The sequence below is a fragment of the Cuculus canorus genome, chromosome Z, assembly GCF_017976375.1.
Source record: "Cuculus canorus isolate bCucCan1 chromosome Z, bCucCan1.pri, whole genome shotgun sequence".
Taxonomy (NCBI): Eukaryota; Metazoa; Chordata; class Aves; order Cuculiformes; family Cuculidae; genus Cuculus; species Cuculus canorus.
Window position 1 is genome coordinate 76,223,538 of NC_071441.1, and position 26,181 is coordinate 76,249,718.

The 26,181-nt window shown below is 45.1% G+C and overlaps 1 protein-coding gene across 3 annotated transcripts in view; it reads right to left on the reverse strand.

Moving 5' to 3' along the window:
• The window catches only part of DYM (dymeclin), a 263,448-nt gene that overhangs the window by 141,466 nt on the left and 95,801 nt on the right, over positions 1–26,181 (reverse strand). For all 3 annotated transcript variants that reach the window (XM_009565789.2, XM_054054066.1, XM_054054067.1), the window contains exons 9-11: positions 16,405–16,587; positions 11,738–11,916; positions 2,802–2,927 (exon numbers count right to left, since the gene is read on the reverse strand). In XM_009565789.2, the coding sequence (XP_009564084.1) occupies positions 2,802–2,927; positions 11,738–11,916; positions 16,405–16,587 (488 nt within the window). The remainder of the gene's footprint in view (positions 1–2,801; positions 2,928–11,737; positions 11,917–16,404; positions 16,588–26,181) is intronic.

Here is a 26,181-nt window from a genome sequence, read left to right on the forward strand (position 1 = left end):
ATAGCCCATAACCGTCTGTACAGTCATGCTTCTTATATGAGCAGCACACAGGATACACAGGAGCAGAGAGAAAAACAGGTTGACCCAAAACATATCAAATTCACTTCATACTTAAGCCAAGTGATGGGAAAAAATAACCCTGCTGTAATTGCTAAAATTTGGCAAATATTTGCTGTGAACGTGAGTTTCATTCCAGTTGTGTAACTGATGCAAGATGTTCATATTTTACGGAAATACAGCTTTCCTGACTCCATTCATAAAAAGATACTCAGCACTGTTGAGGCTGCACCTTGAATCCCGGGTTCAGTTTTGGGCCCCTCTCCCGAAGAAGGACATTGAGGGGGTGGAGCACGTCCAGAGAAAGGAATGGAGCTGGGGAAGGGTCTGGAGAACATGGGTTATGAGGATCAGCTGAGGGACCTGGGGCAATAGGAGGCTGAGGGGAGACCTCATGACTCTCCTCCTTGAAAGGAGGTTGTGGTGAGGTGCGTGTTGGTGTCTTCTCCCAAGTGACAGGTCATAGGATGAGAGGGAATGGTCTCAAGCTGCACCGGGGGAGGTATAGTTCGGACATCAGGAAAAAATTCTTCACCGGAAGGGTTCTCAGGCAGTGTCAGAGGCTGCCCAGGGAGGTGGTGGAGTCCTCATCCCTGGAGGGGTTTAAAAGATGGGCAGATGAGGTGCTCAGGAATCTGGTTTAATAGTGGACAGGGATGGTTGGACTTAATGATCTCAAAGGTCTTTTCCAACAAAGTGATTCTACGATAATATACGATAATATACTCTTGTTCTGTAATACTCTCTCTCTAGGAGATGTGGAGTTAATATTTAAGAAAGTATGAGTCTGATTTCTTACTTTCTACTGTAGTAACTTCATCATTCCTGCCTGGAAACACAACAATTCAAAAAGATGGATGACGGAAAGTGATTTATCAGTATGATTTTGAATAATTTTTCCACAAAGAGGGGTGCTAACTAAACTTGTTTCTCATCATGGGATTTGTAGGAACCCACTACCTGTTTATCCATACCCCAAAAGCTCACAGGATAGGATGCGGTGCTGACATTTGTATTTTAATATCCCTCTATAAAGTTCAGGAATGCCATAGGTCAAGTAGATGAAGACAGTTTTGTGTTTTGAAGTAAAACAGTTTGTGGTTTTTCTACACATAAGAAATAATTAACATAGAATGATTTGGGTTGGAAAGGACCTTAAAGCCCATCCAGTTCCACCCCCTGCCATGGGCAGGGACACCTCCCACTGGATCAGGGGCTCCAAGGCCCATCCAACCTGGCCTGGAACCCCTCCAGGGATGGGGCAGCCACAGCTTCTCTGGGCAACCTGGGCCAGGGCCTTACTGCCCTCACACGAAAACATTTCTTCCTAAGATCTCATCTCAATCTCCCCTCTTGCAGCTGAAAACTATTCCCTCTTGTCCTATCCCTGCCCTCCCTGATCAAGAGCCCCTCCTCAACTTTCCTGGAGCTCTTTCTGTACTGGAAGCTGCTCTAAGGTCTCATGGAGCCTTCTCTTCTCCAGGCTGAACTCCAACTCTCTCAGTCTGTTCTCGTTAGGGAGATGCTCCAGCCCTCAAATCATCTTCGTGGCCTCCTCTAGACACACTTTCTATAATACTTAGCTATCAAGAGTCACCAAGAGTTGCTATCAAGAGTCACCAACTCTCATCTACATCATAATTTATTTACTTGACTTTCTGAGTGCACAAAGATACACTGAAGAATTGAGAAAAGAGTTAGAAAGAATGATAAGGAACGGAGGAGGGAAGCAGGAAGAATTAATCTTGTTCCACTTCCCTCTATAGTGTCATGGTGCTCCCTTGGGTTTTGACGGTAAAAGTTTACATTTCCATATCTTTTTCTGCAGACAGGAGAACTTCACATAGACAAGCCTGCAGGATCAGCACTTCACAGCCACCTCACATTATCTGGCTAAGAAGCCAAACGTGCAAAACTGTGGTCAAATAAAGCTATTAATGAATGGATGCTACTCACTAGGCACTACAGAGCAGGAAAACACAACCATGGAGTGAAAGAAAGATGCAGTTAGTGAAAGTCTGAATTAAAATCAAAGATTAAATTGAGGAGAAGGTGGAAGAAGCAAAGGCAGGACTGAGAAAATCAGTGCAGGAAAAGGAACAAGGTGGGGCTTGGTTTTATTAAAATGGAAGTAGTAAACCAATATCCACAAAACACAGAAAATACTGCAACGCTATTGGCAGGGTTAACTGCAGAGGCAGGAATAAACTGGACAAGAAAAGTTGATTCATGTTTTCATTCCAGAGCTGGATCCTTGTTAACAATTTTAAAGGAAATCTTCCACTTTCACCTATCCAATAAGGAATTTAGTGAAAGACCATGTGTAATGAATGAAGAACAATGGGGAAAGAGACTGAGGCAGGAGTGAAACCTTGTCTGCTGTCCTCTAACCCTCAACAAGCTCAGTGTATGAGAAAAGTTAAAGGAAATTGTTCCAAAAGCTACATATCCTTCTTATGTCCTGGATTCCAGAACCGGACACATTACTCCAAGTAGAGTAATACTTAAATACTTAAAGTCTCAAGAGAAAATGACAGTTCCCTCCAAAATAGGCTGGAAATTTACCTGGGAAGAGTTCTGTTTAGATATCTTTAAACTGGATTCCAGCTTTTTGCATTTCATTAATTTTACACAACCCCAAATGAGAGTTTCCATGTCTCAGTCAAAAAAAACGAAATAAAATCAGCGTAGACATCTTCTGCATTATCATAGTTTTAGAAATGAGGAAACTAGAACATACTCACCACTTCATGAATGGATCGGTTGAAGCCATCGTCTTCCGTAAGGATCAACAAAATGATAAGAGCCATGTAAACATGGTGTGAATTCCTTTCTTCAACGTGATACAGGATTTCAAGAATTGGCAGAACCTTTAGGGAACAAAAAATGTGTTTATTAGTTTTGTCTTCAAACGCCTCCAACAAAAAATCAGGAGACTACAAACCTGCTGAAACAGTAACACAGCAATTCCTCCCTCTTGAAATAACCACTCCTAAATAGTGACATACAGTGTTCAAACACCTTCCATCTGTTTCATCTGGTCTCCACACAAGAGTCTAAGCGTGTTCTTTCCTGTGGTCAGACATAGAATTTCAATTCCTAATAAATGAGATGTGCAGCTACACCAGTTACCATTCGTTCTGAAAGCTTTAGTTCCCCTCTAGTCTATGGGAAAACAAAACTATTCCACAATATTTTCACAAGTTTAAGCCAGAAAAAAATAGTTTCTAACCATTTGTGCTACCCCAAGCCTGGTCTGAAAGGGCTTTTCTCATCAGATATAGCCAAGTGTATTGGAGTTGAGGTGCACAGAGGCATTCTGAGACCCGAAACTCCAATTCCATTTTGATGTGTGTAGATAATTCCAGAAAAGAACCAGTTTGGGTTGGGTTAAAACAAGAAAAAATCTATTTTTCCAATTGTAGATAATAAGCAGCCAAGGAGAACTAACATTATGATGAGAGTTCAGCCCAAGGTCTTGCTTCCACCAGGATGAACACTTTAAGCCAAAGTCTTGCTATAATAAAGAAAATGAGATTTCATTGCAGCAGCAAGCATACCTGAATGCTAAAGTTAATCCAGATGCAAACGCTGTCTCCCTACCAACTGAAAATGAGATTTCCACTGGCTCAGAACAAATAGGCTTAACTCACAAAATACCCTGGAAAAAGGAACTGGAGAAAACTCTCCAAGATAGTGGATGAGATGCAGAATTCACTGCTCCAAGAAACTTCCAGACACCTAAAGACTTGCTGTTTTCCAAAAGAGGTCGAGGGCAGCAGGATGAGTAATGTGAAACCTATTTTGCTGAGCAGCCAGGACGCTGAGTGCTTCACAAGCATTTGAAGTTATCAGAATGTTCTGTTACAACCAACCAGTCCCCAAACAGTTGGAACATAATTAAAGCACACGACGCTTCCTGTTAAAACCAATGAGACTGATCTAAATGTAACACGCCACAAAAACTTTTTGACAGATGCTTTGGCCACGGTCAAGACAACATCACTACAAAAGCAGAGGGAAAGAACATTTACTCATGGCAAACGTCCCTCATTTACCAAAAGACCCTTCACAAACCTCTCTATTCAGCTGAAATTGGAGTCGATCTCTTTGTGTTTTGTGAATATAGGTCTTGAGAATAAAGAACGGGTTTTCCCTAGAGTATCTGCTTAGCATAGAGCACAAACACATTAGTCCTTTTCCTTGGATGGAGGGAAAGGGAGACAAACATTGCAGCATCAGTCCACTGCTCAAACTATTTCCAATTTTTCAAGGCATGTAGCTTTGCACTGCATCAGCTCAAAGCCATTTCCAAGTCCAAGTGTTATGATAAGCTGCAAATTGCAGGAAACAAAGTAAATCTAATGAAGAACTGCATTCACAACTTGACTTGGCAGAGAGAACAACAAAAGCCCTCCTAAAGGGAACCAGTGGAACAACTTCTTAGTTTTAAGACAGCTCCCAAATTCTTGTGTCATTTCATTTTTACAGCTACTCAAAATTGAATGTACTGCCTTATGCAGCACATGTCTTGCACTCCTTCAACATCGCTGTCATCCACTCTGGTTTGTGCTACATAACGCCATACAAAGCACTTTGGCCAAACAGAATGACCCAACATACGAGGCCCAACACAAAAAAACACGACTGACCCTATGGCTTGGGAATCAAAAGTGGGAGGGGAGAGACAGAGAGATGGTTATAGAACATGTTCCGACCAGTAACAGTGAGACAAGACACAGCTCAATTGCTTCACTCAGTATGAGTGGACACGTATTAAAATAGAGACATTTCCTAACCCTGGGTCAGAAAATGTCCCCATGCAAGACTGACAGCAAGTTCACATCAAGGCATCAGCCCACAATGCTTTGTCTTTTATGTGTTTTTTTGCTGATAACAACATCCTTGTGCTTGAGCTCTCATACTGTTCATCAGACCCGGCTCCCTCTTCCCAAAGATCCAGACGGTGCTTGAAGGAACCCATTTGTTGTTGGTAGAAGCAAAACTGACAGAGAAGCTCAACAGCCTTTCAGAAAGTGACCCGTGCAACTGCTTTGGACATTGCAGTACTGGATGCAGCTGTGTGTCAGGGAACTGTTGTGAAGGTGATCATAGTTGAATTTCTTAATTTATTACGTTAAAAGACTTACAGGTACAGTCTTGTTTTATTTGTGTTGGATCTTGTATCTCCTCTATCAATGCACATTAGTATTATGTCTAAAACTAGAGCCGAAGAAGTGCATTTGTGTTCCTTAAGTGCTCCAAATCCTGAAGTGTGCTGCTAAAAACCACATTAAAAAAGTGTACCTTGATTTGGACACTGAGTCATTACAAACATTTCCTTATGATAAATGAAAGCACTCTTACTAAAATTTTACATCAGCTACTGAAATAACATTTGCTTTAAAGGGAATTGGCTCTTCAGATCACTGCATTCAGTCCTCTTAACCCAAAAAGTACCTTGAAAGCTTTTGAAGCCTCTTATTCCCACTCCACGTCCCTGCCCACACTTCCCATTCCTCTTTCAGACTTCTCTCCACCTACATATGAGACCAAACTCAAGGACACAAATGGTGATTTAAGCCTCTCTACCTGACACTTCCAGACGAAAAATGAATCAACTCATAGAATAGTAGAACAGTTGGTGTTGGAAGGGACATTGGAGATCACGAGAATCTTGTGTCCAGCTCTGGAATCCTCAACAGAAGAAGGATATGGAACTGTTGGAGCGGGTCCAGAGGAGGCCATGAAGATGATCCAAGGGCTGGAGCACCTCTGCTCTGAGGACAGGCTGAGAGATTTGGTGTTGTTCAGCCTGGAGAAGAGAAGGCTGCAGGGAGACCGTAGAGCAGCCTTCCAACACTTGAAGGAGTTACAGGAAAGCTAAGGAGGGGCTTTTACAAGGCAGGGAGTAATGGGACAAAGGGGAATGGCTTTCAATTGGAAGCGTGAAGATTCAGATCAGACATGAGGAAGAAATTCTTCACAATGAGGGTGGTGAGGCACTGGCACAGGCTACCCAGAGAAGTGGTGGTTGCCCCACCCTTGGAGATGTTCAAGACCAGGTTTGATGAGGCTCGGACTTGGACCAACCTGATCCAGTGGGAGGTGTCCCTGCCCATAGCAGGGGGTTGGAACCGAAAGGGCTTTAAGGTCCCTTCCAACCGAAACCATTCTGTGAGTCTATGAAATACAGACACTGAAAATTGCAGGTGCTATGTTCAGTCCAAAGTCTGGAGCAGCTGCCCTAGCAAAGAGTTTCAAAATAGCTTGTCTGCAGAGTACAACACTGCAGCACCACATGAGAAACTTGCTTAAGCCAAATTTATACCACAGAAAAAAATACAGCTGTACCATCAGTTCATACAAATAAATCATCATACACATTATTTCAGTCCACTCGTGCTGAGCAGCAACGAAATCTACAGCACACAGCAGTGCTGCACAGCTCAGCAGCCAAAGCAAACACACTCAACAGGAACAATTTACTTCTTACAACCTGCAACATGGGTGTCCACTGCCCTTACAGACAGAAGAAGGTTCAGCATTTTCCCATCCACAGATGACCACACTACGCTTATGAAAAAATTTGCAAATTGACCCTGATTTCACCAGTCCTATCACGTCTTGGAGAATCCTGGCAAGTACTTCATAGAATCATGGAATGGGTTGGATCAGAAGGGACCTCAACGCCCATTCACTCCCTGCCATAGGCAGGGACACCTCCCACTGGATCAGGGGCTCCAAGCCCCATCCCACCTGGCCTGGGACCCCTCCAGGGATGGGGCAGCCACCACTGCTCTGGGCAACCTGGGCCAGGGCCTCCCCACCTGAACAGGAAAACATTTCTTCCTGAGATCTGATCTCAATTTCTCCTTTCAGCTTCAAACTCTCCCCCTTAATCCTATCCCTGCACTTCCGGATAAAGCCCCTCCCCAGCTTTCCTGGAGCCCCTTTCAGCACTGGAAGCTGCTCTAAGGTCTCCCTGGAGCCTTCTCTTCTCCAGGATGAACTTCTCCAAGTCTACGTTCAATATGACAGTCAAATTCCAGATGTGAACATAGTTAACAGCATCAGATAGTTAATCCAATTATTTTATAAAATTATATGATGTGAGGTACTATAAGTTACGGAAAACACACAAACATCCTGAAAAGCCTGATTAGTGGAATGAAATTATAAAACCAAAAAGATGCACTGCCTTACTAACGAAGCACTGCAAAGCACAACACAAGATGAAGGTGTTTATATATAACTGAGAGTCATGCACAAATGAAGAAGCAATCTGAGATATTACCTCTTACAGCAGCTAAGAAAAACACACTGAATTAATTTACAGATTCAATTGCAGTCAGAAAAGAGCACAGACATTTCAGAAACCTCCAGGAAACACCACTGAACATCTGCGAGTGATGCTTCCTGGGCACCCAAACCGAGAAGTATTAAAATAGGGGAAAGTACAACAAATGAGTACAGTGAAACAGGAACAACCTGCAAAACCCCTAAAAGTTTAAGATGAGCACTGAACTGAGCGCAGACTTGATCCCTCCTATAGCCCAGACCCTTACGCTTCATCCGACTGCCTCAGTAGGAAGAGGACACTGACTTATGCAATCTTCCTCCAGAAAGCCACCCACACTCAAAGAAATCCCTGGAAAGGATTGTTTTGCCTCTGAATTTGTTACCTGAACTGTCTTCCTCCCAAATCTCTAAGCTGTGGGATTCAACCTCCAGTCTTTAGTTCCTATCACCTGCAAGCATCGAGTCCTTTCTGTTCCAGGCTTTCCCCTTGTGACGGCACGTATGCATCCTGATGGTTCTCAAGCTCTTTTCTGACCAACTGAGCTAAGTCAGCTTTCTAAGCCCCTCACGGTTTTATTGTTAACTTTAAAAGCAAACAAAATGCTCCTCTACACTCTTTCCACTTTTCAATAGCCCATAAATATTTTATGAACCGTGCTTTGTACACCAGCAGAACAGTATGCGGCATGTTCACACCACTCCTGGAGTTGCCATATAGGGAAGGAAACAACCAGCTCTGTTACTCCTACCCCTTCGTCTCATTACAAGGGTAACACTCAATTAGCCTCATTCAACACAGGGTTGTAATTAGGACTTTCCTAATTCCTTTGTCCAGTAACCCCTCCACCCTCAATCCTTTTCACATCTGACTCAGCGCGTGTTACTAAGGAATAGAAACTGCTCTTCTCAGTTGGCTGCTGCTCATCCCTTACCTACTGTCCAGGTGAAAACAAGAAGATTGGACAAAGAGCATAGAATCATAGAAATCATAGAACGGTTTGGGTTGGAAGGGACCTTAAAGCCCATCCAGTCCCACCCCCTGCCATGGGCAGGGACACCTCCCACTGGCTCAGAGGCTCCAAGCCCCATCCAACCTGGCCTTGAACACCTCCAGGGATGGGGCAGCCACCACTGCTCTGGACAACCTGGGCCGCGGCCTGCCCACCCTCAGCGTGAAGAATTTCTTCCAAATGTCTGATCTAAGTCTTCCCTCTTCCAATTTAAAGCCATTCCCCCTCATCCTATCACTCTGTGCCCTTGTAAGAAGCCCCTCCCCAGCTTTCCTGGAGCCCCTTTCAGCACTGGAAGCTGCTCTAAGGTCTCCGTGGAGCCTTCTCCAGGGTGAATAACCCAAACTCTCTCAGCCTGTCCTCAGAGCAGAGGTGCTCCAGGCCTTGCATCATCTTTGTGGATGATGGTAATCTGTCAGCTGTGATACAAAAAACAATGATACACATGAAGGGTAAAATGAGAGAAGACAGTTTTAAATTCTGGCATTAAAAAAAAATAAATCAAACTGCCTGTTGACTTTTCAACAATGGTTTCCTCACTTTTCCCACAATTTTTTCCCACAATTTTTTCTGTGATTCTGGGAGTGCAGAGATAGGATGAGCAGGAACTGTTTTAAGCTCAAAGACGGGAGATTGAGATGAGATCTTAGGAAGAAATGTTTTCCTGTTCAGGTGGGAGGCCCTGGCCCAGGTTGCCCAGAGCAGTGGTGGCTGCCCCATCCCTGGAGGGGTTCAAGGCCAGGTTGGATGGGGCTTGGAGCCCCTGATCCAGTGGGAGGTGTCCCTGCCCATGGCAGCGGGTGGGACTGGATGGGCTTTAAGGTCACTTCCAACCCAAACCAATCCATGATTCTATAATTTTCTGGTTTTCTTTTTTTTTTTTTTTTTTTTTGAGAGGGAGGAAAGAGAGGTGATAATCATAGAATCTTAGAATAGTAGGGTTGGAAAGGACCTTGAAGATCATCCAGTTCCAAACCCCCTGCCATGGGCAGGGTCATCCCACTGGATCAGGGGCTCCAAGCCCCATCCAACCTGGCCTGGAACACCTCCAGGGATGGGGCAGCCACCACTGCTCTGGGCAACCTGGGCCAGTGTCTCACCACTCTCACAGTGAAGAAATTCTTCCTAACGTCGAGTCTAAATCTACCCCTCCCCAGTTTATACCCATTTCCCCCTTGTTCTATCCCCACAAGCCTTTACGAACAGCTCCTCTCCAGCCTTCCTGTAGCCCCTTCAGGTACCGGAAGGTTGCTACAAGATCTCCATACCCCACATTGCAGAGCATCTGTGTCTGCATCTGAAGTTGTTTTGACACATGTACCTTATGTTTTTTCTGGAAGCTTTACAATAAATCAGACATAATTATAAAACAATGCACACACCTAACCTTTTTTTCTCTAAAGATAAAGTAAATTGATAGTTAGCAGCTGTGAAACATTTCAGATCACATATTAACAGCCCAGAAAACTGAACCATTGTTCACAGAATTTGTGCACCTAGATAATCTGCTGCAGACTACACAGGAGTTCAGTCTTGAATGAATACAATACCACCCGTCTCACCCCAGTTTGCCAACAGTGGTGTCTATCAACTCCAATTTTAGCAATACATCTGCTAGAACTTGGACTGAGACCAAACTCATTCCATATCTGCCATCTAACAGGCAAGGGATCTAATCGTCTGGCAAGATTTCAAATATTAAAATGGAATGAGTTCTTTATTCCGTTACCAATTCCCCTAGACAGCCATTATCTTATTAAAGGAATGCTAATAACTAATTAATAACTAATATTTGTTAAAATGGTTTGTGACATTACTAAATGTAGTGGGGAGCACAAGCTCATTTATAGCCCACAAAAACTGTACCAGGTGTCTGTCATATTGGCTATTAACCACAATCTTATTTAAAGCAGCTAAAAAGTCACTGCGGTTGCATTTCTATAAAATCTGTCAGCTGCTGCTTGAGGAGTTTCAGATGCAGGTCAACCCTGTGAGGCATTTGGTGTATTAGTCAAGTTATAGCTCATTTTGTTAACTATTATCCCGATGTGCATGCAGTAAGCTTGCATAACATTTTGGTCCGTATATCTGGAAAGTAAAATAATGACTAGAATGATATTTGCTACCAGTTTCTCTACACCGTGCCCCAAGGATGGCAGCTCTGATCTGGATCAGACAGCAGCACTGGGAAAAAGGGAATCAAAGACAGCCTGGTAGCTTTAAAATAGAATCACAGAATGACCTCAGCTGGAAGAGACTCACAAGGATCATGGAGTCCAGCCCCTGTCCCTGCACAGGACAACCCCAACATTCACATTGTCGGTTTGAGGGCTTTGGCCAAATGCTTCTGGAAAATTGTCAGGCTTGATGCTGTGACTGTTTCCCTGGGAGCTGTTCCAGTGCATCTTCCTGCCATTCCCTTGGGTCTGGTCATTGGTCACCAGAGAGAAAAGCTCCACGCCTGCTCCTCCTCCCTCCCCTTGTGAGGAAGATGTAGACCATGATGAGGTCTCCCCTCAGTCTTCTCTTCTGCAGCCTGAACAGACCAAGCAATTTCAGCTGTTCCTCACATGGCTTCCCCTCTAAACCATTCACCAACTGGACACCCTCTAGTAGCTTTAGATCCTTTCCATCCTGCGGTGCCCAAAGCTGCTCATAATACTCGAGGTGGGGCTGCACCAGTGTGGAGCAGAGGAGGACAATCCCCTCCCTCAACAGGCTGGTGACGCCGTGCTGGATGCACCCAGGGCACAGTTGCCCTCTTGGCTGCCAGGGCACACTGCTGGCTCATGTTCAACTTGCTGCTGACAAGAACGCCCAGATTGCTTTTTTGCAGGGCTGCTCTCCAGCCTCTCGCTCCCAAGGCTGTGTGGAGAGCCAGGGTTGCCATGTTCCAGGTCAAAAATCCAGCACTTGCCCTTGTTAAACTCCATGTGGTTGGTGATTGCCCAGCTCTCTAATTTGTCCAGATCCCTCTGCAGGACCTCTTTGCCCTCAAGATTGTCAGCAGCTCCCCATGATTTCACATCATCAGTAAACTTGGTCAGTAAACCTTCAAGTCATGCATCAAAGTAATTTATGAAGATATTAAAGAGTCCTGCCCTAAGATGGATCCCTGCGGAACCCCGCTAGGGACTGGCTGCCCGCCCAATGTAACCGCATTTATTAAGAGCCTTGGCCATTACTACTTTTTACTTTAGTGACGTGTTTAGCACCGTACTCCAGAGATGACACAATTAAAATGAATAATAAGTGAGTCAGAACCTATAGACCCCACCGCAGAACAGGGGACACTGGCAGCTGGTGGCACCCAAGCTTCCAGGACCAACCCCTTGTGACGATCATAAGGAAAGCAGAGCAATACTTACAAGATTTTCTATGTCTGTGCGTGCCAACACATACGTCCGCACGTTGCAGTTTTGATGCAGAAGCATGTATAGAAGAAGAGTTGCTTGATCTGATTTCTGCTGCTCACACAACGCTGTGTATAAACTGTTAAAATTAATCTGGAAAGCGTGTGGATTTGATGATGAAATAGCGGTGCTATCTGAAATAAAGAAATAAAGAAAAAGAATCTTTAACAAATGCATTTACCATCTAGCTGTTTATTAACCTTAAAGAAGTCTCTGGAGGGAATATTTTATGTAGACATCACAGGAAGGAGGAAACAAAAGTCATTCACGACTGGATGACAGATTTCATACTCTGGGAACAACAGAAGTTTGGATACTGACATATACTACTGCTCTGGACTTAAAAAGACATCTGTCTTATCATCAATGGTCAGAAACCTTAACAGCCTCTCAAGCAGCTTCAGTTGTGCCAAAAAGCTGGAGTAAGAGCTCCAGCAAGACACCTGCAGTGACACAAGACACTTGTCTTTCTTCATAAAGCTACTCTCTTCACCTAAAAAGCTCCCACCACTAGAAAAGCAGACAATGCAGGAGCTGCTGCAAGGAGGGCACCTATAGTGTCTTCTCTGGAACCAACGCTCTGATTTATGCGCAATCAAAACCTCCAGGTTTGGTTCAATGGCATCACAGTGGAGTTACCCCCTATGTCTTTCCTGGCATGAAGAGCAGATACACATAAGTCCAGACTATCAGTACGTGTCCAGTGAAACATAGGTGTTGCCATGACTTCACAGGAAGTGTGTGTGTGGTGGGATCTTCAGCGGGTTAAAAGAAGTGATTTAAAACACCACATTACAAATTTAAAACATCTCTCACAAGAGCAGCATTTTGTTCACACTTACAATACAATCTGTGCCAGGGCTGGAAGCAAGGATACAACAGATTTCTGCTCACAGAACATTTTCACAAGAAACCTTACCAGAATCAACACAAAGGTCCATCCACAAAGATCTCTAACAACACTTAGCAATTTCCAGCGGAAATGGAAAAAACAAATGAGACCATTTGGATGGTCAATGGGCCGAATCCAATTGCATGAGGTTTGACATGGCCAAGTGCCGGGTCCTGCACTTGGGACACAACGATCCCGTGCAGCTCCAGGCTTGGGGAAGAGTGGCTGGAAAGCTGCCTGGAGGAGAAGGGCCTGGGGGTGTTGATTCATAGTCAGCTGAATGTGAGCCAGCAGTGGCCCAGGTGGCCGAGGTGGCCAACGGCATCTTGGCTTGGATCAGCCATGGTGAGGCCAGCAGGAGCAGGGAGGGGATTGTGCCCTTGGACTCAGCACTAATAAGGCTGCAATTCAAATCCTGGGTTCATTTGGGCCCTCACTGCAAGAAGAACACTGAATGGGTGGAGCGTGTCCAGAGAAGGCGAATGGAGCTGGGGAAGGGTTTAGAGCACAGGTCTTACAAGGGGCACCTGACAGAGCTGGGGCTGTTTAGTTTGGAGGAAAGGAGGCCGAGGGGAGACCTTATCACTGCAATTCCCTGAAAGGAAGGTGTAGTGAGGTGGGTGTTGGTCTCTTCTCCCTGGTAGCCAGTGACAGGACAAGGGGAAATGGCCTCAAGATGCACCAGGTGAGATTTCAGTTGGATATTGGGAGGAGTTTCTGTACGGAAAGGGTCGTCAAGCACTGGCAGAGGCTGCCCAGGGAGGTGGTCAAGTAAACATCCTGGAGGTGTTTAAAAGATGAGTAAATGCCACACTTGGGAACACAGTCTAGTGGCAGGCTTGGCAGAGCTGGATCGATGGTAGGACTCGATGACCTTATAGGCCTTTTCCAACCAAAATCATTCTGTGATTCTGTGACAGTCAATGCACCACTTCTCACGACAGAGCCAGATCTACATCTTTAATGAGCTTCCAGATCTCCTCAACTCAGAGATTTTTCCTTTGCTTCCTCCACAAAAAAACCCATTGAGAGAACAAGGTGGTGTTCCAGCGCAGAACAGGTTCCTCCCTTAGCTCTCAAGAAGCTTCACGGACATTTGCATAAAATGTTTTCCTGTCCAGTTCTGTTCAAAAACATCCAAGCAAAACATGCATCTTCCATGATGATACATGAAGTAGAACAAGTCTGATTTATTTCAGCATTCTGGCAACGGAACACAACAGCTACTATTTCTGATCAGACAAACAAGCGATGGGTACAGAAAAACTACAGCGATTTCACATTCTGGGAACAACAGCAGTTTGGATACTGACATGTACTACTGCTCTGGACTTAAAAATTTCCCTGTGATTATAAACAAGATGTCCGAAGTTGGAGAATTTAACTAAAATTCCTTAGTTCCCACAAAAGCAGATTACAGATTTCTGAATTGCTTATAATTTATTAAAAATGCATTAGCTGAGGGAAGTTTTGCTGGATAAAACAGCAGGACAATACTAGCACTACTCCTGCACAGTGATTTGTGGAGAGAAGAGCTCTAACGGGAGGAAGGAAAGACTCGCAAGAATAAAGGGGGAAAAAGGTGCAAATCTCAAACTTTGCTTTTTACAAGTCATTTTACAACCAAGTGGTATTACGACAGATGGAATAATAGGCAGCAGTTATCACACTTCATCCAAATCTTCTCTTTTCCTCAAATCCCAGAAGATGTCTGATATTATAGATTGCATCATCGTGGGACACGGCAAGAACAGCGTCACCACACACACGTTCCTGGACAGGAACCATGAGCCAACACAAATCTGGCTCTTAAACGACTACTCCCATGGTTTCCTACCAATCTCTTCCACTCTTCTGGAGCAACCTCTGTCCTGGTAGGGGCTGAACACACAAACACTCCCTACACCCACTGAGACGTGGGCGTCTTGCTTCCCCTTTTCTTTTTCAGCCCGTATTCTTAGCAAACTTTCTAAATATAACAGCTTTCAGCTTCGAAAAATGTGGTAGTTGTCACTTATCTCGAGCAACATCTCCACCCTCTTTGGAAGGAAAAAGTGCTTGGAAAACCTGCAGGAGCCCCACAGGAGTCCTGGCTCCCCCTGGGTTTCTCGGGGCTCGGTAGAGACAGCGTGCTGGGGAGTTGCTGCTTCTCTTGGCCTGGGTGAGGGTGACAGCTCCAGCCATTCATCTGAACTCAGCAGGAGGCACTGGAGCAAACGCTTCTTTCTGCAGGAGTCGGGAAGCACTGCCGCATGCACAGAGGAGAGAGAAAGTCCGCTGGCAAGGGAAACTCTGCCTCTTCACAAATGATATACCACAAGGCAGCAGAGAGACCAATGCCTGGTTTTTTCTGAGCTGCTGTTTCTGTCTCTATGTCCCTTCTAATACTGACTGCAATTAGGGACTGAGTTGTTAAAAACCACCCTGCTTCAGCATGGATTTAAGGGGGCTACAGGAATGCTGGGGAGGAGCTCTTAAGGACAGGATGATGAGGGACACTTTGAAGCTGCAAGAGGGGAGATTGAGATGAGATCTTAGGCAGAAATGTTTTCCGCTGAGGGTGGGGAGGCCCTGGCCCAGGCTGCCCAGAGCAGTGGTGGCTGCCCCATCCCTGGAGGGGTTCCAGGCCAGGTTGGATGGGGCTTGGAGCCTCTGATCCAGTGGGAGGTGTCCCTGCCCATGGCAGGGGTTGGAAATGGATGGACTTGAAGGTCTCTCCCAACCCAAACCCTTCTGTCATTCAATGATTCTACAATATCAATCCTACATGCTAATAACCTCTAAAAAATTCCTAGGTAAAGCTGACTGAAATTAGAGCTCAACCTGCTAAAAAAAAAAAAATTAATGAGTAAAGGAATATAAAACCTCCCCCCAAATAAACTGAATGACTCAGAGGTACTGATGTGCCTCACAGGTTATCACACAGCAGCTGAGCTGCACTGAGTGGTTCAGTGCGTGCTGTCAACCTGCACAGAGCCAAACAGAGATTTAAGTGTATGGATAAAGTATGTGAAAAACCACACTGCCTCCAAGCCCAGCTATCATCTGGCTAGTCCAGGCTGTGTTAGGGCATCACTGCGTCCCAAGCAAGACCCTCTGCAGATGGGCACTGAGTCAACACAGCATCGCACCTAACAGGCAGGCTGAAACCAGCCTTCTCAAAAAAACAGGTAAGCATTGAAACAACTCCAAAACTTCTGTATATACAAGTCTTGTGGAGGTGTTCAAGGCCAGGCGGGATGGGCCTTGAGCAACCTGATCCAGTGGGATGTCCCTGCCCATAGCGGGGAGCGGCTGGAATTAGATGATCTTTAAGGTCCCATGATTCTATGAAAGTGTTTACATTAACCAGTTTCTCCTCACATCTGAAATACAAGAATACAGTTAGTGAATCAAGAGCTATGGAGCTATTTCCCCACAGCTATGAAGTTCTAGAGGAATCTTGCAAACTCTTGGAATACAGACTAACTTATAGGTCAGTTTTATTTGCATGTTATGAAATTATGAAGATTTCTTATAATTTCTCACGTCTGAAGGAAAGAGAATCCTCTCCCTCTGCCCTTCCATTAAGTTCCACCTCAAAACTCCCAGAAGAAAATGTACTATTAATGCTTTTCCACAGGCTGGCTGGAGGGAAAACAAACTCTGTAAAGACAATCTATAAGCAGTGGCAGCAACTTAACACTTCATTTTCATCAGTTCACACTTAGAAGAAAGAACAGATACAAACCTTGTGTGTTCTTGAAGGACATAATAGCTTGCCTGTAGGGATTTGGTGTATCTGGAGCATCAGTCAGATTAGCCAAGACAAGCAGAAGCAGCAGGCTCTGGTTAGCGAGTGGCGAGCACTGCTCCAGCTGTGGCGTGGGTTTACTCCCCACCCCACCCAGCGTGAGGACCGTCCACAGGCCAGCTAGGAAGAGAAAAAGTGTAAAACATTAGGGGTGTTCACATTCTAACAAACAAAGCTCATTTACAGGAAAATGTAGCGTTTGCCTGGCTACTTGATTTCTCAAGACGAAAACTTCAGGAGTAGCACATCAGTGGGCATGGAGAGGGGGGAATTAACAGATTACGGGAAATTCAAGAAAAATAGGTCATAGGAATATAAGAAAAGGAAATTAGGAGAGAAAACACAATCACATGTGTGAAGGAGTGAACCTTAAAATCAGAGCAGACACCAACTGAAGAACTCATGTAGCAATCTTGATTCTGGCCAAGCACTGGCAGAGGCTTCCCAGGACAGAGGTGGAGTCTCCTTCCCTAAGGGTTCAAAAAGTGTGTGGCTGTAGCACTTTGGGACTTGGTTTAGCAGCCACAGTGGGATTGGGCTCATGGTTGAACTGGATGATGTTTGAGGTCTTTTCCAGCCTGGATGATTCTGTGATTCTATGAAACACGAGGTTGGAAAGGACCCACTGGATCATCGAGTCCAACCATTCCTAACACTCCCTTAAACCATGTCCCTAAGCACTTCATCCACCCATCCCTTAAACATTCCATGATAATGCTAACGTATTGAGAGGAAAAGGAGCTTCTATGTTGCCTTTATAATAAAATCAACTTAGTCCATCACAGAATCATAGAATTCCTAGGTTAGAAAAGACCTTTGAGATCATCAACTCCAACCGTACATGTCCACTACAAAATCACATCTGTGAACTCCTCATCTGCCCATCTTTTAAACCCCTCCAATGATGGGGACTCCACCTCCTCCCTGGGCAGCCTCTGCCACTGCCCAAGAACCCTCTCCGTGAAGAAGTTTTTCCTGATGTCCAATCTGAACCTGCCCTGGTGCAGCTTGAGGCCATTCCCTCTCATCTTATCACCAGTCACTTGGGCAAAGAGACAATCACAACCTCCTCTCAAAGAGTTGTAGATGAGGTTTTCCCTCAGCCTCCTTTTCTCCAGGCTAAACAGCCCCAGTTCCCTCAGTTGCTCCTCACAACACTTGTTCTCCAGCCCCATCACTAGCTCCATTCCCCTCCTCTGGATGCACTCCAGCACCTCAACGTCTTTCTTGTAGCAAGGGGACGAAAACTGAATACAGGATTCGAGGTGCAGCATTATTCTCACACACTCTAATTTTATAAACTCAGCATATTTAAGCAAAACAGAGCACCAAAACATACTGCTGCTTGAACGAGAACCTTTTGATTGAGAGTCTTGTAGAGATCATCATCACTGCTCATCTTTGCGCATAGGCAACATAATAGCAATTAATAAACTTCTTAGAAGAAAAGCCCAGTATAAACAGAAATTTAAATTTAAACGATGGTGTTACTAAACTGTCATATTTTTGTATCCCTACAGAAGACAAAACAAGTTGAAAAAGCACTCTGGTTGGAAGTACTTTTACTGCTCTGAAATTTCTTTTTAAGATATTGCAAATAAGATGTGAAGGTATGGAAGTACAAATTTCTTACAGTACCTGGAAGTCAAAAACCTGTTAAAAAGTAAAGTTAGAAGTACATAGACGTAAGAAAAGCACCAGATCTTCTTTTATTTTAGAGCCATAAAGACTGATTAGGTACAAAAATATAAATAGATCACCATTCCACACCAGCTCTCAGTTCTTTGCTCATGAACTGCAGTAAGAGCTCGCTTACTGGAACGGGGACTGCCTTTAAATGGGAAGGGGGAAGATTTAGACTAGACAGGAGGAAGAAATTCCTCACTATATGGTCCTGGCCCAGGTTTCCCAGGGATGTGGTGGCTGCCCCATTCCTGGAGGTGTTCAAGGCCAGGTTGGATGGGGCTTGGAGACTCTGATTAAGTGGGAGGTGTCCCTGCCCATTGCAGGGGGTTGGAAATGGATGGACTTGAAGGTCCCTTCCAACTCAAACCATTCTGTGATTCTACGATTCTAAGAACACACATTATCATACCCTCCTCTTTATCTACATGTGTGTATGTATGGTGCACTCACAGCTCCGGTATTCAGGCATAAAGTATAAAGCCAGTACAAAGCACCTGAAGGCTGCTCATTAATACTCTCATTATCATACTGTTTGAACTTTGATGTTTGAGCTTGAAATGCAGGCTGGTTTTCATATTTAATCCTTACAGCATTAAAAAAAATTAACTCCAACACAGCATTTTAAAAAATTAACTTCAATACTAAACTACTACCTCTGAAATTCCTGTTCCTAATTACAGCAGTGTCGGTGAATTAAGCCAGTTGGCTACGTACCCAAACACTGATTAAAGAGAATGGAAGGGAGAAGGAGCAGCAGGGAAGTACTAGGGGACTCCCCTCAGCCACTTCCAGCAAGTCCAGAAACCCCTATTTCCTTGCCACCACCCGTATTAAACTGGGCGGAAAAGATCCAAATCCCCAACAATGAACTTGAGATGCTGCAGAATCAGCATCAGTGAGGAAGAAGTGAGGGGAAAGATTAAGCGTTTGACATGGTCCCCCATTGGAGAGATATGGATTCAATGGGTGGACAGTAAGGTGGATGAGAAACTGGTTGGATGGTCGTATTCAAAGAGTAGTGGTCAATGGCTCAAAGTCCAGATTGAGATCCATGATGAGTGGTGTTCCTCAGGGGTCCGTGCTGTGATCAGTGCTCTTTAATATCTTTATCAATGATATTGACAGTGAGATTGAGTGCACCCTCAGAAAGTTTGGGGATGACACCAAGCTGAGTGGTGCAGTTGCCACACCAGAAGGATGGGATGTCATACAGAGGGAACTGGACAGGCTGGAGAAATGGAGCTGTGAGGACTTCATGAGGTTCAACAAGGCCAACTGCAAGGTCCTGCACCTGGGTTGGGGCAATCCCCATTTTCAGTACACGATGGGGGATGATGTGATTGAGAGCAGCCCTGCAGAGAAGGACCTGGGGTTCTGGTCAATAAGAAGCTCGACATGAACCGGCAGTGTGCGCTCGCAGCCCAGAAGGCCAACCGTGTCCTGGGCGGCATCAAAAGCAGAGTGGCCAACAGGGCGAGGGAGGGGATTCTGCCCATCTACTCCTCTCTTGTGAAACCTCATCTGGAGTCCTGTGTCCAGTTCTGAAATCCTCAAAGTAAGAAGGATGTGCAGCTGTTGGAACGGGTCCAGAGGAGGCTACAAAGATAATCTATAGAATCATAGAATAGTTTGGGTTGGAAGGGACCTTAAAGATCATCTGGTTCCAACCCCCCTGCCATGGGCAGGGACATCCCACTGGCTCAGGCTGCCCAAGGCCCATTCAACCTGGCCTTGAACACCTCCAGGGATGGGGCAGCCACAACTTCCCTGGGCAACCTGGGCCAGAGCCTCACCACTTTCATGGTGAAGAAATTCTTCCTAATGTCCAGTCTAAATCTGCCCCTCTCCAGTTTGTACCCCTTCCCCCTCATCCTCTCATCACAAGCCTTTACGTATAGCCCCTCCCCAGCTTTCCTGTAGGCCCCGTTCAGGTACTGGAAGGTCACTATAAGATCTCCTCTGAGCTTTCTCTTCTCCATGGAGGTGGTGGATGCCCCATCTCTGGAAATATTCCAGGTCAGGTTGGATGGGGCTCTGAGCAACCTGATCCAGTTGAAGATGTCCCTACTCCTGCAGGGATGTTGGACTGGATGACCTGTAAAGGTCCCTTCCAACCCAAGGCATTCCATGATTCTGTGATATTCAACCCCAAGTGCCTGATGAACACTTAATTATTTTGAGCGTACCTTGAAACTTTATGCCAGATACTGAGCATTTCATCAAACTGTTTAAAAGGTCAAAGTCTTGAATCATACAGTGTAACAGCAGGAAATAATCTCAATTTAAAAAGACCTCATATCTTATTTCTTTTTTTTTAGTAAGTCCTAAATTAAAAATGAATTACAACACACTTTATTAAAGAAGACAGAAACATTAAGAAAGTTCAGTTTTAAGGCTCCTGGTTTGTGAGATTCAAGGTATGCGGACAAAAACACAGAAGTCATTTGCATGCAAAAATTAAGTACAGTACAGATAATTAAAAGAATTCGAAGTAGTCTTAGCCCTATAAAATTTCAAGCCAGCCAAAGAGTATTTTTCTCCAAATATAATTACAGAGTCACGTTTTGTAATAAACCGATGCTCCCTTCATCAGCACAACTCTAAGGCAATTAACTGCCATGTTGAGGGCAAGGAAACTAACGCCATTCATGTTAATCAGCTTGAAGGAGCTCTTATAATAAAAAAGCACTATAATTACAGCCTCCTTAGCAAAAATTTCATGTTACATTAATAATCCTTTATCACCGTGTTTTTGATCCACCGTCCTTAAATCAGAAAGAAGCTGAACAAAAATGCTGACCAAGGAGTTGGCTTCTAGAGCCGCACGAGTTACTCAGATAGGTACATGTAAGGCAATTATTTCTTAAAACCCTGAAATGATCACATATTTATCATCACTAGTGTAATCTGACCCATTTCCTCTCTTAAATTTTACCGTAGCTCTCAGTTAAACCAGCATTTTTAATTTTCCACCACCCTACCCTCCCACTGATGGCATCTGCCATTACCACACCTTTCCTCAACAGTTAGGAAAAGCGGGATATGGTCAAAAATACTGGAAGTTGAGTCTTCCACCAAGGAGAATGAGGTAATTACGTCCAAGAGAAATCTGCACAATTGATATATGATCCAAACAACCTCCTGAAGTTCGGTGTCTTGTTGGCAAGTCTGTTCCTCCAGAAAAGGAAACCCATGCTAATGGGTTCCTAATATTCCTTTCAGTTCCAAAATGCAATGTCAAATTAGGTGCTAAGCACTGATTGGTGCTTCCAACATGTAAAGACACATTTCTAGGGAAAATACTGGTTCTGATCATTAATGGCAAATTGAAGTGCTAAAAAGATAAAGAGCTTTTGGGAGGACAGAGAGACAAGTAGTCACTGCTCCTACAATAACAGAATCATAGAATCACAGAATGGTTCGGGATGAAAGGGACCTTAAAGCCCATCCAGTGCCACCCCCTGCCATGGGCAGGGACACCTCCCACTGGATCAAGTTGCTCCAAGCCCCGTCCAGCCTGGCCTGGAACCCCTCCAGGGATGAGGCAGCCACAACTTCCCTGGACAACCTGGGCCAGGGTCTCCCCACCCTCACAGCAAAATATTCTGCCTAATATCTCATCTCAAGCTCCCCTCTTTCAGATGAAAACTGTTTCTCCTCGTCTCACCCCTGCACTCCTTAACCAAGAGCCCCTCCCTGCTTTCCTGGAGCCCCTTTCAGCACTGGAAACTACTTTAAGGTCTTCCCGGAGCCTTCACTTCTCCAGGCTGAACAACCCCAACTCTCTCAGCCTGTCCTCAGAGCAGAGGTGCTTCAGCCTTCGCATCATTTCCATGGCCTCCTCTGGACCCATTGAGGGTGCTCCAGCCCTCAAATCATCTCTGTGGCCTCCTGTTTACTCGCTCCATTAGGTCCATGTCCTTCCTGTGCTGAGGACTCCAGAACTGAACGCAGGACTCCAAGTGAGTAACTCACAAGAGCAGAGACATCACTACAAGAGGGCAGAATCTTCTCCCTTGACCTGACGGTTACATGAATAAACTGTGAGGTTTAATCGATTTGTAAGCTTTCCTGTGATACTCACTAGACTACTTCTAATTCATCGACCAAAACTGTCTTTCTCGCTTTCCAACATTCAGCATAAAGGCTTTGGAGGTTAACTCTGTGAGCTCTCTCTTGGAAAGAGCTGTTACTTATTTCAAAGCATCTTCCTGGAAAAAGGAGAACTTTAAAAAAATGTTTATTTAATAGCAGTTACAAAATTCAATCATATTAATAATTGAACTTCATCAAGTTTTCCTTTGAACAGTCTATCCTTTATTAAGCTTAAACATTAAACTCCAATTAATGCTGGAACAGCCTTTTTGACTGCAGACATTTCTCTCACCATTGGACTTTGGTCATGGAGTGGATCCCTTCCTCATTCCCCCCACTCACAACCCGAGTCCTACCATACCTCATTACCATCCTGCCAGAGAGCTTAATTGCCTTTGAAGCTATTTTGCAGGGTGCACCAGGCTGAAGTGCAGACAAAGGGCTGCTGTCAAGAGGCAACAGGAAGAAGTAAGAGTTTTGGTAGACATGAACTTCAGAAGATCTTCTTGATCTATTCCTGTCATTTTAGCAGTTCTAAAATGACAATTCTGCTCCTTCGTTGCAAAAAAATGGGAAGAAGGCAACTAGACAAGACTGGAGAAGGTGATGTGCTAAATACGATATTCAACAGAAAGGAGGTAACCTATTTTTCAGTAATCTCATAGAATCACAGAATCATTAAGGTTGGAAAAGACCTCTAAGATCATCCAGTCCAACCGTCAGCCCAAAAGCACCATACTTACTAAACCATGTCCCAAAGTGCCACCTCTACGAGGTTTTTGAACCCTTCCAGGGATGGAGACTCCAGCACTGCTCTGGGCAGCCTCTGCCAGTGCTTCACCACTCTTTCAGAAAAGACATTTTTGCTAATATCCAATATAATCCTCCCCTGGCACAATCTCAGGCCATTTCCCCTTGTCCGATCCCTTGTTACTTGGGAGACAAGACCAACACCCAGCTAACCGCAACCTCCTTTCTGGGAGCCGCAGAGAGCAATGAGGTCTCCCTTCAGCCTACTCATCTCCAGGTAAAACAACCTCAGGTGTCTTAGCCACTACTCATAACCCCTGTGCTCCAGGCCTTTCCCCAGCTCTGTTCCCTTCTCCAGATGTGCTCCAGCTATTCAATGTCCTTCTTTGAGTGAGGAGCGCAAAGTGGAAGCCAGGATTCAAAATGCAGCCTCACCAGTGCTGAGTACAGGGAAACGATCCCTTCCCTACTTCTGCTGATCACACCATGGCTGATCCAAGCCAGGATGCTATTTGCCTCCTTGGCCACCTGGGCCACTGCTCATGTTCAGCCACTGTCAACCAACACCCCCAGGTCCTTCTCCTCCAGGCAGCTTTCCAGCCACTCTTCCCCAAGCCTGGAGCTGCACAGGGCTGTTGTGTCTTAAGTGCAGTGCCCAGCACTTGGCTTTGTTGAACCCCATCCCATTGGTCTCAGCCCATGGATCCAGCCTGTCCAGGTCCCTCTGCAGAGCATTCTAGTCCTCCAGTAGATCAACACTCCCGCATAACTTGGTGTCATCTTCAAACTGACTGAGGGAGCAGTCGATTCCCTCATCCAGATGATGGATAAAGACATTAAACAACACTGAGCCCTGGGGAACACCGCTTGTGATCACCTTGGTCCAAACCAATCCCCAGCTCCACATCCCGCTTCCCTGTTTATGAAACTTCTAGACTACAGAACACTGTTCAATGCCACAACAACTTCTAAGGCAGCAGTAAATACAGATTACGAAGAAGTAAAGCAAAAGTGATTTCCATTGCATCTAATTGATACCATCACGTACTTCCTCCACCAAGAGCAGTGAACACCACATCATTCAAAAACACTACGGTTACTATTTCATTATTTTGACAGTCAAGCAGCAGCTTTGGGAACTCAAGGGCTGGGGTTTTTTTATTTAATGCTTATTATGCGTGTCACATTTCTGAAGTCAATTCCATGGTTCTCACATTGTGGTCTGATGAACACTTTCTGGTGGCCCACAGAGAGCTGGCAGTTCATGTTGTGCTGGCTCCCGTCCTTGTTTCCAGCTGCTACATTGTGTTAGAAGAAAGCTAAAAATACATAAATACTTTCCTATGATTACTCTTCCATGTAAGCAATTTCTCAAGTTGCCATGAGAATGTTATGTGATAATGAATGGGAGAGGAAAAAGCTGTCCATGGAATCATAGATGGGAGAGGCTGGTCCGGCAAGGCTGTATTGAGATGCAATCCACTTAATGTCTCAAGTCAAAACCATTATATACATGGTTATAAGCATGTCCTTAACTTCTCAGGCCTTTGATGGAGCAACTTAAACTGCTAAATGTGAGGAGCACGAGCTATACTTGCCAAAAAGACTATAAAAGACTGTCACATCAGAAGGACAGGATGGCATCCAGAGGGACCTGGACAGGCTGGAGAGGAGGGGCTGTGAGAACCTCATGAGGTTCAACAAGGCCAAGGGCAAGGTCCTGCACCTGGGTCAGAGCAATCCTCGGTTTCAATACAGGATGGGGGATGAGGTGATTTGGAGCAGCCCTGAGGAGAAGGACTTGGGGTGCTGGGGATGAGGAGCTCGACATGAGCCGACAATGTGCACTCACAGCCCAGAAACCAACCGTGTCCTGGGCTGCATCCAAAGCTGCGTGGCCAGCAGGGAGGGAGGGGATTCTGCCCCTCTGCTCCGCTCTGGGGAGACCCCACATGGAGTCCTGTGTCCAGTGCTGGAATCCTCAACAGAAGAAGGAGATGGAATTGTAGGAATGGGTCCAGAGGAGGCCATAAACACAATTCAAGGGCTGGAGTACCTCTGCTCTGAGGACAGGCTGAGAGAGTTGGGGTTGTTCAGCCTGAAGAAGAGAAGGCTCTGCAGAGGCCTTAGAGCAGCTTCCAGTGCTGAAAGGGGCTCCAGGAAAGCTGGGGAGGGGTTTTTACAAGGGCCTGGAGTGATAGGATGTGAGGGAATGGCTTTAAATTGGAAGACGGAAGATTTAGATTAGATATTAGGAAGGAATTCTTCAAGATGAGGGTGGTGAGACACTGGTGAAGGTTGCCCAGGGAAGCTGTGTCTGCCCCAACCCTGGAGGTGTTCAAGGCCAGGCTGGACAAGGCTTGGAGCAACCTGATCCAGTGGGACGTGTCCCTGCCCATGACCCGGGCTGGGATTGCGTGGGCTTTGAGGTCCCTTCCAACCCAAACTATTCCATAATTCTACGATTCTATTTACGTTACTTGCACTCACATGTCCCTCCTGTGCTGAGGATTCCAGCACTGGACACAGGACTCCAGGTGGGGTCTCCCCAGAGCAGAACAGAGGGACAGAATCCCCTCCCTCCCTGCTGGCCATGCGGCTTTGGATGCAGCCCAGGACACGGTTGGTTTCTGGGCTGTGAGTGTACGTTGTCGGCTCATGTCGAGCTTCTCATCTCCAGCACCCCAAGTCCCTTCTCTTCAGAGGCAAAGCTTATTAAGCTACCACTCAATCGGTGATACAAACCCCTGAACAAGGTCAAACTCACATACGTCTCAACAATTTACATGGTGAATTATTATTTGATGTGCTTTACAGTTATTATTGCATTTTATTTCCAGCATTTAATTCCTAAATACTACAGTAAAGAGGGCACAATGCTACAGAAAGATTAAGAGATGACTTTTTAAAATGTTTAAAACAAAAAGTTGTAAAAGACATGTTTTAAAAACAAGTTGTTTTCTTCTGAGCACAACAGAACCACTAAGAATGGCTCATTGAAATACATGACTGAGTAGGACTTATTTGTCTGAGGCATTTCACACCTAATAACATTAATCTAAAAGGGACAAGTATTTCATCCTGCTTGCCAAGAAAAGCAGAAGGTAGTCATTTCTGCAAGGCCAAGCTCTACAACACGAATTCTGCTGCTTGCCTCACTGCTGATCACGATCTCTACAGCAA